General features: G+C 36.0%; 1 protein-coding gene across 1 annotated transcript in view; it reads right to left on the reverse strand.

Annotated features, from left to right (window-relative positions):
- Col11a1 (collagen, type XI, alpha 1) overlaps positions 1-14,297 on the reverse strand; it is a 192,619-nt gene that overhangs the window by 12,011 nt on the left and 166,311 nt on the right. The window contains exons 58-63 of the mRNA XM_013516403.1: positions 4,492-4,545; positions 3,518-3,625; positions 2,938-2,991; positions 2,793-2,828; positions 2,643-2,696; positions 536-785 (exon numbers count right to left, since the gene is read on the reverse strand). Coding sequence (XP_013371857.1) covers positions 536-785; positions 2,643-2,696; positions 2,793-2,828; positions 2,938-2,991; positions 3,518-3,625; positions 4,492-4,545 — 556 coding nt within the window. The remainder of the gene's footprint in view (positions 1-535; positions 786-2,642; positions 2,697-2,792; positions 2,829-2,937; positions 2,992-3,517; positions 3,626-4,491; positions 4,546-14,297) is intronic.

The raw sequence follows: 14,297 nt of genomic DNA on the forward strand, positions 1-14,297 counted from the left end.
TAGTCTCTCTGTTTAACTATGAATCTCTGAGTGAAGAACAGTGTACCCTGCTCAATTGATAAATAAACAAATATTTAATCTTATTTAAATAGTATGTTGAAGAATTAATGCACCAAGTTAATATATACAAACTACTGGGTACACTGAGCTTACCATTCCTAAAGTTTACAATATTTTTATCATCTACTCTTGTTCTAAATCACGTATGGTTTTGTAAGTCAGTACAGGCTGTAATCTCTTTTTTTTTTTGGTTTTCTTCCGGTACCAGGAATTGAACTCACGACGTTGCGCTTGTCAGGCAGGCGCTTTGCCACTGAGCTAAATCCCCAGCCCCCAGGCTGTAATCTCTTATACTGGATCTTCAGACTGCTTTATTCATCAAACTCTGAAGCACAAGAATCATATGCTACAGGTATCTTCTCTATTCTCATCTCAGTGTCATGCAAACTCGCTAAGACTTTGAGGACTGGCAAAATACATACTTCGATACCTTAGCAGCTCAGTACATGCCCTCCGCCATGTGTTACGAACATACCGTCTGGGAAGTCGGGATGGCTGAGCTGCAGGTCTTTGCAAGTTCGGGCCGGGTTTGCCTGCGTGCCCATGGGGAACTTCATGTGCTCGATGTCTTGCTTCAGGGAATTGAGTGAGCCAAATATTTCTTCCATTCCGTCTGAATAATCAAGAATGTTATCACCTGCATCTGCTTGCATGCTTTCAGCGTGTCTTCTGGTTTTTTTGGGTGACAAAATAGGTAAAGGCTGAATGACCTCGCCAGGGGGACCCTGTAAGGAGAGAGAATGGGAGTGCAATGGCTTGTAAAGTAAAATATTCTGAAAATTTTGTTATAGCCAGTATGGTTTTTGTTACAACAAATTATGGTTGGCTTGACTTTTTTTACTTCCCCTTCCCCTTTCCACTTTTCTTCCTTTCTTTTTCTTTCTTTCTTTCTTTCTTTCTTTCTTTCTTTCTTTCTTTCTTTCTTTCTCTTTTCTTTTTTCTTTTCTTTTCTTTTCTTTTCTTTTCTTTCTTTCTTTCTTTCTTTTTCTTTTCTTTTTCTTTTCCTTTCTTTCTTTCTTTCTTTCTTTCTTTCTTTCTTTCTTTCTTTCTTTCTTTTTCTTTCCTTGCTTCTTTTCTTTCTTTCTTTCCTTCCTTCTTTCCTTCTTCCTTTTACTCTATCTCTCTTTCTTTTTGTCTTTTTGACAGAGTCTCACTATGTAGTTCAGGCTAGCCTCAAACTCACAGCAATCCTCCTGCCTCAGCCTCCCAAGTACTGGGATTGCAAGTGTATACCACCATGCCCAACCCTGGTGTGACTTTTCAAACCTGAAAAAATATACAAGCAAAATTATAAAATGTAATTTCTTCCAAGAAGAGGGAAATACTGAAGTAATTGCACAAGTCATTTGATTCCTGGTACTTTACATAGTAATGCAGTGCAGGGCTGTGTTTATATATGTTACTCCCTTCCTACTAAGTCGGCCAAATTTAAAATCTTATATCCACAACTATATTTTAAGGTCTCTGCAGATAAAAATAGCATTTTAAAACTCTTAAGCTATCTAAAAATTACTGAATTTCATAATAACTCATAATCTGGAATCTTAGTATGCTTCAATTTGTATGTTTTAAATATTTAAAAGTTAATATTTTAAATAAATGCAGGTTTAAATGTACATATATAACAGTTGAACCACAACACAGTCTCTATTATTGTGGCTTAAATTATATCTCACGAAAATTCAGATGTTTAATTCCTAAACCTCAGTACTGCAGAACGTGATTTATATGACGAGGTCCATGAAGATATAATTACGTAAGATGAGGTCAGCAGGGCAGGATGGAATTCAGTATGATGTTACACAGGGGAAGTTTGGACACAGAGGTGCATAGACAGAAAATACAAAGTGAAGAAGCAGATGGAGAATTTAGCCACAAACCAAAGAAAGAAGTTTGCACAGGTATTTCCCCACAGACATTTTTGCACATCTGAAGAAACTACTCTTTTCACATTTTGGTCTTGGACTCCTAGCACACAGAAAAGTGGAGTAGTTCATCCTGCCTCTTAGGCTAACCAGCATTGTAGAATTCTGTTACGATCACTGTCACAAACTAATACTCATACAGTTGGAAACATTTTAGCTTAAGAAAGGTCACTAAATATTCTTTCAGCTAGACTTATATTTTGATTCCATCACTTCATAGCGCATGAAGCTTAGTATCAATCTCATAAATAACAGCAATCGTGTTTTTCAGACTCTAGGCACTAGAACACTACCATACTAGCATACCAAATGCTAGCGTCTGAACTTTTTTTTAATAGGGTCAGATATGAATTTATGTTTATGTTTGTGGCATATAATTAGTTGGTTATATTAAAATATAACAAAAAAATAAATGGTTCTTTCAAAAAACCTAAAAAGATTATCATAATATGCAATTACAATATCTTTATATTGAAAGAGGGAAATAAATTCAAAGACAATTTGGAACATAGACTTAAGTGACATAGTTGTATTTTCTATAAAATCAGAGCTTTGGACAGAACATGTGCTTTTTATCCATCTTATGAATTCAGGAAAATCAATGCCATTTTCCAGATACAAATTATCGGAACATCACTCTTGTTTACATATACGTACCGGAGGCCCAGGAAGCCCTGGAAGACCACTGTCACCCTTTTGGCCAGCAGGGCCCTATTAGAAAGAAAAAGGGACAGGACGTGAAGAAAAAACAAATCAGTGAAACAGGCTTCATTGAAAAGTTACAGTGTCCGAGGGAAAAGTACTTACAGAAGAGCCTTTATTACCCTTTGGGCCTTGAGGACCCTGGAAAACACAAAGGCACAAGCTTAGATCAAAATCTGAATCATCTGTGTCTCTCTGATACAGTAACAACTCCACGTTACCTTATGAAGTTCTTTTCCCTTATACTTACTGGTAAGCCGGGAGGACCAGGTGGGCCTATGGGGCCAGCAGGACCAGGAATTCCCTAGAGAGAAAATCATCCAATTTAATGTGTTTTCCTTCGCTATTCCATTGTCATGCTTTGCATAAAAATACACATTCTAAAAGCTAGAGAATTTGAAAATTCTTAAGCATAGCACACAGAATTTCCATTGGGAATCAAAAAAAAAATTAAGTAATTGATTATTTCTCACTTGCTATAAGTTTTCATAGTGTTTATAATATATAAAGACTGTACATGTACATATGTTTATATCCTGCAGCCTTTAGAAGAATATTTACAGATGATAAGGATTCAATACTTCTGAAATATACCTTTTATGATTGTTAAACTTATTCATATATTACATTTATGTATTCTAAAGTTAAATGAAAAACTTTTTGAAAACACTATCAACTAAAGCAAATTAAAATAATGATGCTCTGAATTACTTATTTGATCATGTTTGAGTGAGTGTGTGTGTGCGTATGTGTGTGTGTGTGTGTGTGTTTGCAGTGTGTGTGCAGATTACAGGAAAAGAGTAGGGAAAATCATCTAGACTTTTACTCACCCCATCCCCCTTTGCTCCTGGAGATCCTTGGGTGCCAGGGAGCCCTCTGTCCCCTTTTTCACCTTGCTCTCCTGGAGGACCAATCAGGCCAATTAACCCAGGATGCCCCTTTGGGAGAGACAGAAAAGCATTAGTAATACATGAAGTGTACATCAAATTCATGGAACACAAAAACAATGTAAGTATACTGAAGTCACTCTGCTAAATGGGATGTTGAGTTGAGATTCTGTCCTCATTTAACCGGATCATTTACCACTTCCGTTAGGTCTTGCCTTTATTATGGGAGAGAATATTATGGAATGAAATGCTTTCTAAAAATATCATACCTAAAATAAAATACCCTGCAAGACCATTGTCACCCTTTTGTTTCATCTGAGAATCCCTCAATTTAAAGAACTCATTAACAACCACATATAATATTGGTGACATAATTGAAAAATTATTATTTCAGTAAGAATCTCATTTAATATGCAATGTTTTCTGTTCTTCAGAGACTGCAATCTTTAGAAGACATTTGGAGGTTTAAAAAAAGTTCAAGCAATATTAATGCCATTCTTAAAAAGGCTTATATTTTGTACTTGATGCAACGTAGTGTAAATCCTAGCAGATCAAATTACTACTTGGAAGATATTTGCAGTTGATTTTTATTTCCATGTTTAAAAACATAAAATTGGCCAGTTTGCTATTCCATCTGTTTATTTTCTGAGTACTTAGTTTAGTCAACCATGTGCGCTTTCCGTATGGTTCTTAAAATGAGACACTGACAGGATATAAAACTGAGGTTGACTACATTTTCCCAATGACTTTTCAGGCTTTCTCCTCTCTAATATGCCTGGGAAGCTGAAAATTAGCAGATTTTTCCCATGGTTAGAATGACAAAGATATTTTAAATTTCCTTTTGAATGATTTTAATTTGTGAAAATAATTACTGCTCCTATAAGTCTATCAGAATTACAATAACGCATTCTTCTCACCTTTTCACCCTTGGAGCCAGGGTCACCTTTGAGACCGGGTAAGCCAGGAGGTCCCTAGATAACAAAAATAGATAAACACATAGAGTAGGCAAGAATTAGTTATTACTATTCACAGAGCTAGGATAATTGCAGAAACAGAGAGCTTCAAAACCCATTAATGATGGATGCTGACTTAGTTTTCAAGCTCTTATGTAAATCTATACATTTAAAATACCACAGTTTGATCATTTTATTAAACTATAACACTGACAGCTTTCATTAAGTATATGAATTTAGAAATAGGACAAGGTTTACATGGATTTAGACTGAAGTTGTACATTTTTGACTATGTTATTTTTAATTGAAGATTAACTTATACATCCAGTCAAATATCTCTGTGATAAATTCCATTTCAAAGGTTATAATATTTTCAGTAAAATTTTTTAGAACCCTCAAATTTGTACCAATGAATTCCTTTTTGAAAACCACAGAAAAAATTAGAAGAGGATTTTAACTTTGTTTGTATTTAAATAACAACTATATTTTACTTATATGTCTTAGAATTGTTGTCTATTATTGCTCAGAATAAGAATATAACTTGTGTATATACTAGCTGGAAACAGAGCTGTGTAATTCTAGGCTATTGTCAGTTTTCTAAATTATACTCTCAATTTTTACTCTGACCTCTTGAAAAATAAGAGGTCACTATGATTCCACTATGATTTCAATTAGATTCTGCTATGATTCCTAGAGAGAAATACATACAAGAACACCTAAAATTCCAATAACAGTTTGCATGTAGAAAGTTCACATAGTAATACATCTTCCGTGTTCAGAACAGTCTTGAGGAAAGAGCTATTTGTGTCCTTTAAATTGTGGTAAACTGGGTGATTCAACTCGCAAATACCAAAGCTAAAATTCAAACCCAGGTCTGTGGCTCCAGTCCAAACACTTTTCCTGTATATCACTGGACTCCTTAGGGTGATAAGAATAAGCAATGAAATGGTCCTACAGCAAGAGGTAACACAGAAGATATTCTGGAAGAACCTTCATACAATTTAGCGAGCTACAAAGAAGGTGAGTCTCCAAATGTGGACCATGCGGATGGTGGAAGGTTTCAGGACAGGGTTCTACATGGAGATAGGACTGTGAGGAACATTCCTTAGTGACTTTGAAGACAACAGTCAAAAATTTTTGAATACTGAATTGAAGACCCTTATGTATAAGTCAGAAGTGGCCTTGGTAAATTATCATATGGTGTGTTTAATTGCCAAAAAACAAGTATTTCAGAACATACGGTATGTGATGATTTTTCTTACTCATAATACATTACTATGAATGGAATAGTGGAAAAATCAAGAATACCAGAAATATCAAAGGGACTTACCCCGGGAGGATTATGGGGAGTAAACTATTGATTAGGAGTCTGTGTCCCAAAGACATCGGAACTGCTATGGATTCTGATAGAATTTTAAGATGATCAAATGTGATGTCATTCATCGTATTGATAAAGAAACAGAAATCCAGAAACATTAACTTTGTGAAATCACAAGGTTTACCCATGGAAAAAGTGAGCATTCAACCTCAAATCTGATGAACTAATGTTATTTCCTTGAAAAACAAACATTTTCTCTTTTTATCATATAACAACATGTATCTAAAGGGAGGCGTTTTTCTCTTTAGTTAATTTATTCACTCCTTGCTGCTCAGTATATATCAGCACATACATTTTTTAGTTTTTGAAATTCTCATAACAGTTGGGAATACTAGCTTTTTCATAATTAATCTCCACTGATGATAATGTTAGTTGCAATTTCTAAACTGAATTCCATATCTAAATGACTTATAGTTTAATAATGAAGAATTATATTTCTCATATATATATAAAAGCACATTGTAATAACTTTTATAATCCAATGCTATATTCATCTATGTATGTTGTTAGATTTTCTGGAAATTATTTTATGACTCTAGGAACTCATTTAGTCTATCCTTCTCCTCATGAAAATATTCATATTGCTGACATTAACCAAACTTTTTTAATGCATAAATTGATGTATTACAACTTGAAAAGAAACACAAGATAAAGCTTCATGTTCTGAAATTATGAAAGAGAAACTATGCAAGCAATAGATGTCAGTAGGAGTGTAATTGACACTAAAAGATGATTTATATGTATGATTCATGCAAATAATGCCAAGATAATCTATATCAGTCACTACTGCATGCGAACAAGACACAAGCAACAAAGCCATACTATTCCGTGCCTTCTCTGTGAGGGTCAGTTATATTGATCAAACTAATCTATTTGTTATGTGTTTAACAGAGATTTTGATCACAGTAATAGAAAGTAAATTGTTCTAACTTTTAACAACTTATGTCTCATGTCATCAATATTATATCTTCGACCAGGCCACCACGAGAAGGTTTTCCCATACTAGATCAATCGTGGTTCTTCAGTGTGAAAGATCCTGTAATATGCCAGTCCACAGAGTTTTGTGAATTTAAAATATTAGGGGGTATATATCTGATCCAAACAGTATGATGGAGTGCGAATAGTATGTGTTCAGCAAAGAATAAACCTGGTTAAAACCCAGTGTCTTCTTAGAAATTTATGTTAGCTGAAAGATCAGCTCTGCGTTTTCATTTGCTAAGGGCAATTACAACTCCTATTTCATGAGGCCGTTGGAGAACAGGTAGATAAGCTGTTATGGCTTGTATCCAGATGTCCCTCAAACTTCATGCAGGCAGAGCTGGGGCTTTTGCACAGGCGGCTGGATCTAGAGTGTGTGACGTTTGCATTGATTCATGGTGCAATGCTAGGATCAAGGGCACTTGGATTAAGAGGGTGCATGCTACCTGCCCTAAGTAGCCTGGATCAGATACAAGGGACAGAAGGAACTGTGGATGTCCCTTGTTGCTTTGTTACTTTCTGCCATCCATGAACTGTTTCTCTTCTGCCATGCCACCCTGCCTTGAAGCCAGCCACTTATGGACTGATACCTCTACAAACTGTGAGCTAAATAAACCTGCTCCCATGTAACTTTGGATGTCTGGAATTTTATCTCAGCAATGAGCAAAGTAACTAAGACACAAGCCCTTCCCCTTCCTTTGCTCCCAAGCCCTCTTTGCTCACCTGAAATGCTACATATCAGAAGTAAGAACAGTACTAAGAAAAAATTCTTTTAGGAACAGTATTTTGTGCTATTTAATATATTTGTATTTGTTTTAATTCATAAATGAATTTTATTTTATTTTATTTTTTTGGTTTTTCTCCGGTACCGGGAACCGAACTCATGACCTTGCGCTTGCCAGGCAGGCGCTTTGCCACTGAGCTAAATCCCCAGCCCCTCATAAATGAATTTTAAATTCTCTATGGATATAAAACTGAGCAATTTACCTATTTCATTGTATTAGTAGGGATTTTTTTCCCCCACAGGAAGTACATGGGTGATGGAAATATAAGTGAGTGTTTAAATTTAAAAAATTATTATGTGACTTGGGATATAGCTCAGCAGCGCAGTTTCTGCCTGGCAAGCATGAGGTCCTCAGTTTGATTCTTGGTATCCATACACACACACAAAATTATTATAGTGAATGACACAATGCCACTAATGCCCTTCAAAATATTCCCCCTTGCTTCAAACACACATTCCGTCTTGTCTTTCTATTTTCTTTTTTTTTTTTTTCTGGTACCGGGAATCAAACTCACAACCTTACGCTTGCCAGGCAGGCGCTGTGCCGCTGAGCTAAATCCCCAGCCCCATGTCTATTTTCTGAAGCAGTTCTGGAAGTCCTGTTTCCTGTCCAGGAAATGTGACCAAAAATACGGTATTTCAATCTCACGGAAAGGCAGGCTCTTCAAAAACACTGTGGTTTGTCTTCATCCAACTTATTCACCACATCTGGCTCTTGCTACTTCTGGCCCCTTCCTCAGAGTCCAAATGAGTATGAAGGATAATGAGTATGAAGGATAATCAGTTTGAATTGAAGCAGGTCATCACAGCATCCCTGACGGTGCAGCTGAAAACACTCCTGAAAGAGGACTTTCACAACTGCTTCAGAAAGTGCCAGGAATGATGAGGTAAGTGTGTCTGCAGTAAGGGGGAATATCTTGCCGAAGATTAATGCCATTGTGTCACAATTTCTGCAATAACATTTGTAAAAAATTTAAATATTCACTTCTGTTTTTAATCATACCTCCTCATATTGAAACTTTAAGTTTATATGTACCTAACAATATTCTTCTGGGGCTGGGGATCTAGCTCAGCGGCACAGCACCTGCCTGGCAAGCGCAACGTCGTGAGTTCAATTCCTGGTACCGGAAAAAAAACAAAAAAACCAAAAAACAAACAAACAATATTCTTCTAGGAAGGAAAAAATGACCAAATGTAAATTTATGTCAATGAAGTTACATTTTTGTGTAAACATAAGCAATCATGCTTCGCTTTAGTTAAACCACAGACCAACAAAAAATGAGTATAAAAAAATTACAGATTCAACGCAACTACCTCTGAGGGGCAGATTTCAACACTGCGCCCTCCTCTAGTTTAGGGTGCCTGTGATGGTGAGTCAGACGCGGGGCTTTTCCAGGAGCAGCACCGGCATCATCTGTCCATTTGTTAGGAAGTCCACTCTTAGGCCTCGTCCCGACCAACTGAACCAGAAGTTGTGGAATGCAGTCCAGCCATCTACCCCATGGGTTTGATGCTTGTTAAGAGTGCAGAGGCACGGCTGTGTTACCAGGCCTCATGTTTAGTCAGATTAACACGCAGATCAGAGCAGCATGAACAATCCGACGTACATTAAAATAAAAACATGGCCTAGTGAGTCTCCTAGCTTACTAATTTTATAATTAATTATTTGTATCCACTTTTGGTATGTGTACTTGTTTTGAGACAAGGTCTAGCTATATAATTTAGGTTGGTCTTGAACTCATTATGTGGCACAGGTTGGCCTCAAAGTCACGGAGTTCCTCATATCCTAGACTCCTCGGTCCTGGTACTACAGATGCGTACCACCATCCTTAGCTGAATCTACTTTATTTTTTGATGGTTTCATAAATACCTAGTGAATCAGCAATTAAGAAAAAAATAAAAGATAATGCTGGCCAAGAGCATCAGTTCCTACCATCTTGATTAGTGAAACCCTGTACAGTTTCTAATTTTTTTATTATTTGTTATTCTCTTTAATTGTTTGATCAATCTTGCATTCTCACATCTGGTAATCCGAGCAACTTTGCTGAAGATAACAATATGTAATATAACAACCCTCTTCATTTCCTATCATCTTGTTTTGAAATTCTGTATCATTTTTATTGTTTTTGTGTTGTTTTGTTATCTTTGTTGTTATTTTGTTTTCTTTTCTCTTTAAAATAAATAGTAATAATAATAATAATAATAATAATAACAATAAATGTTGCACAATTCCCTAATGGCATGCTTAAACAAGTGTACCCGAAATAATCAAGTCGCAGCTGTTTGAAGTCATTATTATCAGAGCAGGAATCCGACTCTATCAGGATAAGGTGACATTAAAAATATGGAAACACACTTCTAAAAATATAATTGTATAAAAAGACATATGTGCTAACGGCAGAAGCTAAGAATGTTGGTTAAACTCGACATGTAGTAAAAAATCAACATACAAGTAAGATTAAAATATGATACTACCAATCCTTTCTGTATTCTCACTTTAGAATCAAACGTTCAAGTACGTGACACACTTTCCAAAAGTTGTGCTTGATGTGAGAAAACTGATGCATACACTTTGTCGGGCATCAGCATTTCGTTCACTTTTACAGTCTACAAGTTAACAAGTCTAACATTTATTCTTTGAAATCTACTCATAAAATGGTCTGGAAATAAGTATGTCTTAGTATTGTGATCATAAAAGAAAAGTCAGGCTTGCAAAAGCCTGGGTAAACAGGGAAGCATAATGCGAGTGTTAATTATTATCATTAGCTTTAGATATGTTACAGATGGATACGTATCAGCCTTCTCATCTCATTGTAATAGCACAAGCCACAATGACAAAAAGGGGAAAAATTGTAATTCTAATCGTTCAGGCTTTACAATGAATATAATAGACATTATTTGTGTTTTAACCTTCCTAAAAAAATTATTATTCATGAATGAGTTAGAAGTAAAGAATATTAATTCCTGTAAATTAATAAACTCTCATTAAGTTATAGACTATATGTAGGGGTATATTTTCCGGGGAAAATCAGTTTTGTGTTTTCATGAGCTGGAAGCAGATATTGGTAGTGCTACGAGATTGTGAGCAGTTATAAATATCCCTTCGAACCTGCAGGAGATCAAAATCATCAACTCTGCATATAAAAAACGTTATTCCAAGTATACATGTTTTCTATTTCCTCTTTAAGGTATTGTAAATTGAAAACTCCAGGGAAATGCATAATTCATATGCAATAAAGCGGAAAGGAAAACAGGGACATACATTCTTAAGTGTCTGGAATACATAATCAGACGTTTTTCCCCTCAGCATTGTGCTTTATGGAATGTTTGCCTTAATCTGCATCTCAAAACTCCAGCGCATTGAAATTTAAAGAAACTGAAGATTCCATGCTTTATTGAGCAGATAAAGTTGAGAAGTATTGCTTAGCATAAAACAATTTGGTACAAAACAAGTGCTTTATTATTGAAACTCACTTAATCATTAGGGAATGCTGTGCTTTGTAACGTTGCTTCCAGAATTTAAAGGTAGTAGTAAAAAGAAAACATCACACTGTAATTCAATAACTCATTTTACCTTGTATTCAGATTTTTATGCTTGAAAAAAATGCTATCAGATATTTTGTCATTTTGCAAAAAGGAATACATGACAAGATTAAATTTATCTAAAGAGAAATACGGAATAGTTTTTTAGCTACATAAGAATGAACAGGTTTTTTAAATAAAAGAAAAACGCTTAAAACTACAGTGTTTATTGGGTTTTCAAAAAGTCAAACAAACATTAGGTTTTTAAAATTATTACACCATATTATTTGTTGCTTTGTAGCTGATAGTAGAATTTAGTCACTATGACTCTTCTCTTTAAATCATTTAAAATTTTAAAATGGCTGTTTTACTAGACACTGAAGAATTCTCCCCCAGCTCCCGCCCCATACTCGATCTGAACCCAAGGGCTTCCCACTAAGCTACACCCATAGCTCCTTTTACATTTTCTTTTTCTGGGTGTGGTAGTGGATCCCACCGTCCCAGCACTCAGGACGCTGAGGGAGGAGGGGTGCCAGGAGTTCATGGCCAGTCTGAGCTACACAGTGAGATCTTCTCTCAAAAACAACAGTGCTCACTTCGGCAGCACATATACTAAAATTGGAAGGATGCAGAGAAGATTAGCATGGTCCCTGCGCAAGGATGAGTCGCAAATTCATTAAGCGTTCCATATTTTTTAAAGAAAAAAAATCTCAAAAACAACAAAGAAACAACAACAAAAAACCCCCAACAATTTCTTTTTTTTTTTCTTTTTCTTTTAATTTCGAAACAGAGTCTTGCTAATTCACTAAATTAACCAAGCTGGACTGGTACCGGTGATTACCTGCCTCAGCTTCCCAAAGTGCTGGTATTACAGGTAGGTACCATAATGCCTACATAACCGAGAATAATTTCATTTCCAGAAAATTCCTAGGAAATTGTTAAATGATATATAGATAATGGACACTGTTAAGTAGAGCTTAATTACCTAACTAGGTAGCAGCCAACCTGTAAAGATGAAGGCAGGTGAGTTTATTTCCTGAACAGCTAAGGTGCATATATAAGGTGGGGTGAAGGAGAAGGACCTGACAGCTTTGTCTAGTGGGACATTACTTCAGTACGACACAAGCAGATTGCAGAAGGGGAAAGGGACCTGTAGGCAGTTGCAGAACTCTAGTAATAAGCAAGAAAAGAATGTGTAGACTTGAAAGGGGGCAGGCCTATATTTATAATTATAATGAGAAAACTATACCTTATGGAGAAACTATTATTTATATAAATTCTGTGTGGATTAATTTCTAAATTCAATGTATACTTTTATAACTTCTCAGATCTCTGTTAGTCTCACCTCTCACATCTTTTCCCTAACCTAAGACTCTCTTTTATTTTTAACATTACTACGCTTCTGATAAGGGAGGGCCCCCCTTAGGAGATGGCATTTAAATAGTCCGCCTCCTGGTAGACAGAGCTTTGCTCCATTCTTTTACAGTAACAGCACCTCTGTTCATGAACCCGATTCTCTCCAGGAGTCTGGTCCCACCCCAGTGGTGTGAAAGCAAACTCAGGGGTTGGACTCAATGTTGACCTTGTGGGGAAGTTTGATTGAGTTCTTGTGCAGTTCAGTTGGCGGCAGGAATCGTGGATAGAGAATTCAGTTTGTGAGCTGAGGAACCATCGCATGTGTCACTCTGTGCTCTAACCCTGTGTTATTGAACCTGTTGATCCTTTCCACTCACTTAAACACTCAGCAACTTACAAACCAGAACATGCAAGACACCTCTACGTGAACTGAGGTCAAATGTAGTTACTCTTAATTAAGAAGACAGTGGTGACTATTTTCAAAATATTTATAATTATTTCCTTCATTTAATAATTCTTTATTTGATGCTAATACACATCAATGATGTAAACGCATTAAAAATAACTTATTTAATAAACATAAGAATTTCATGCGGTAGGAGGTGCTGAAACCTGAATTTGACTCCTTAAAGCCTTATACTACTTCGTGAGACAGATACTCTGAAAATTCTCACTTTGGAAATGCAAAATGATGCTGCAAAAGGGAGCGTGTGTAACTTTCCTAATGTCAGTGCACAAGTAAGTGACAGTACCAACTTTTGAAAACGAGGCGTTTGACTTCAGATGATCTTAACCAGTAAACACGAGAAGCTCCTTCTCATTCGGATTTAAACATTAAGTATTAACATTTTTGCTGAGCTGAAAATCTCATTAAATTGCTGCAATTTCTCTGCATCCCCTCACCTCAGGAGGACTAAGTGCCATTTTCATAGAGATCAGATATCACAGGCAAGACTAACGCAAGTTGTAAAAATCACGACGTATTTGCATCATGAATTCTCTCCAAACAGCACCAAAAGCCACAGAATGGAACGGTCCCATGCTGCTCACGCCTGGTGATTATCCCACTTTATCTAAAAGGATTTGAATTGTTCAGCTTTCTTTCATGGTACACTTATAAAACTGTAAGAGCCCAAAACACAAACTTTCCACAGCTAGAATCAGGTGGTACACTCAACACTTTTATTTTTAGTATTAGCTAAAGGAAATCTCTAACATGGTACATTTTATTTAATCTGCAGAAATATCAGAATACTTACTGGAAAGTCTGAAATAACAAGACAAAGTCTCGGGCAAATTTTAGGATAACATTAAAGTAAAATATTTTTTCTTGCAGACTCTGACTCCGGGAAAGTTAATAGCTCGCCATACCTAAGGAGAACATTCCCTGAATACTGGCATAGAAAAGAACTTACTTCTGCTTTAGCCAAGGTCCCATTTCAACGCTGAACAGATTGTGTGCAGAGCTGGTAAGTTGTTGCTTGAAATCCGTTAGGAGTTAAAAACATTTCTCCAGCTACTAAATAATAATCTTTAACTTTTCACTGAAACTCTAAAAATAGTGTATTTAACACGTATGGAATAGCTGTTAGGTATGTGAGAGGGAATTACAGCATCTCTATTAAAAGAAAGGCTAGAATTCCTCTGCACTGACTAGGGTTGTGAATCACAGTTTTGAAGGTTTTCTGTATTATATTATATGATTTGATGGAAAGCCACTAAAACTGGGATTCACAATATATGAAATTATAT

The sequence above is a fragment of the Chinchilla lanigera genome, unplaced genomic scaffold (genome assembly GCF_000276665.1).
Source record: "Chinchilla lanigera isolate Chin_1 unplaced genomic scaffold, ChiLan1.0 scaffold00034, whole genome shotgun sequence".
Classification (NCBI taxonomy): Eukaryota; Metazoa; Chordata; class Mammalia; order Rodentia; family Chinchillidae; genus Chinchilla; species Chinchilla lanigera.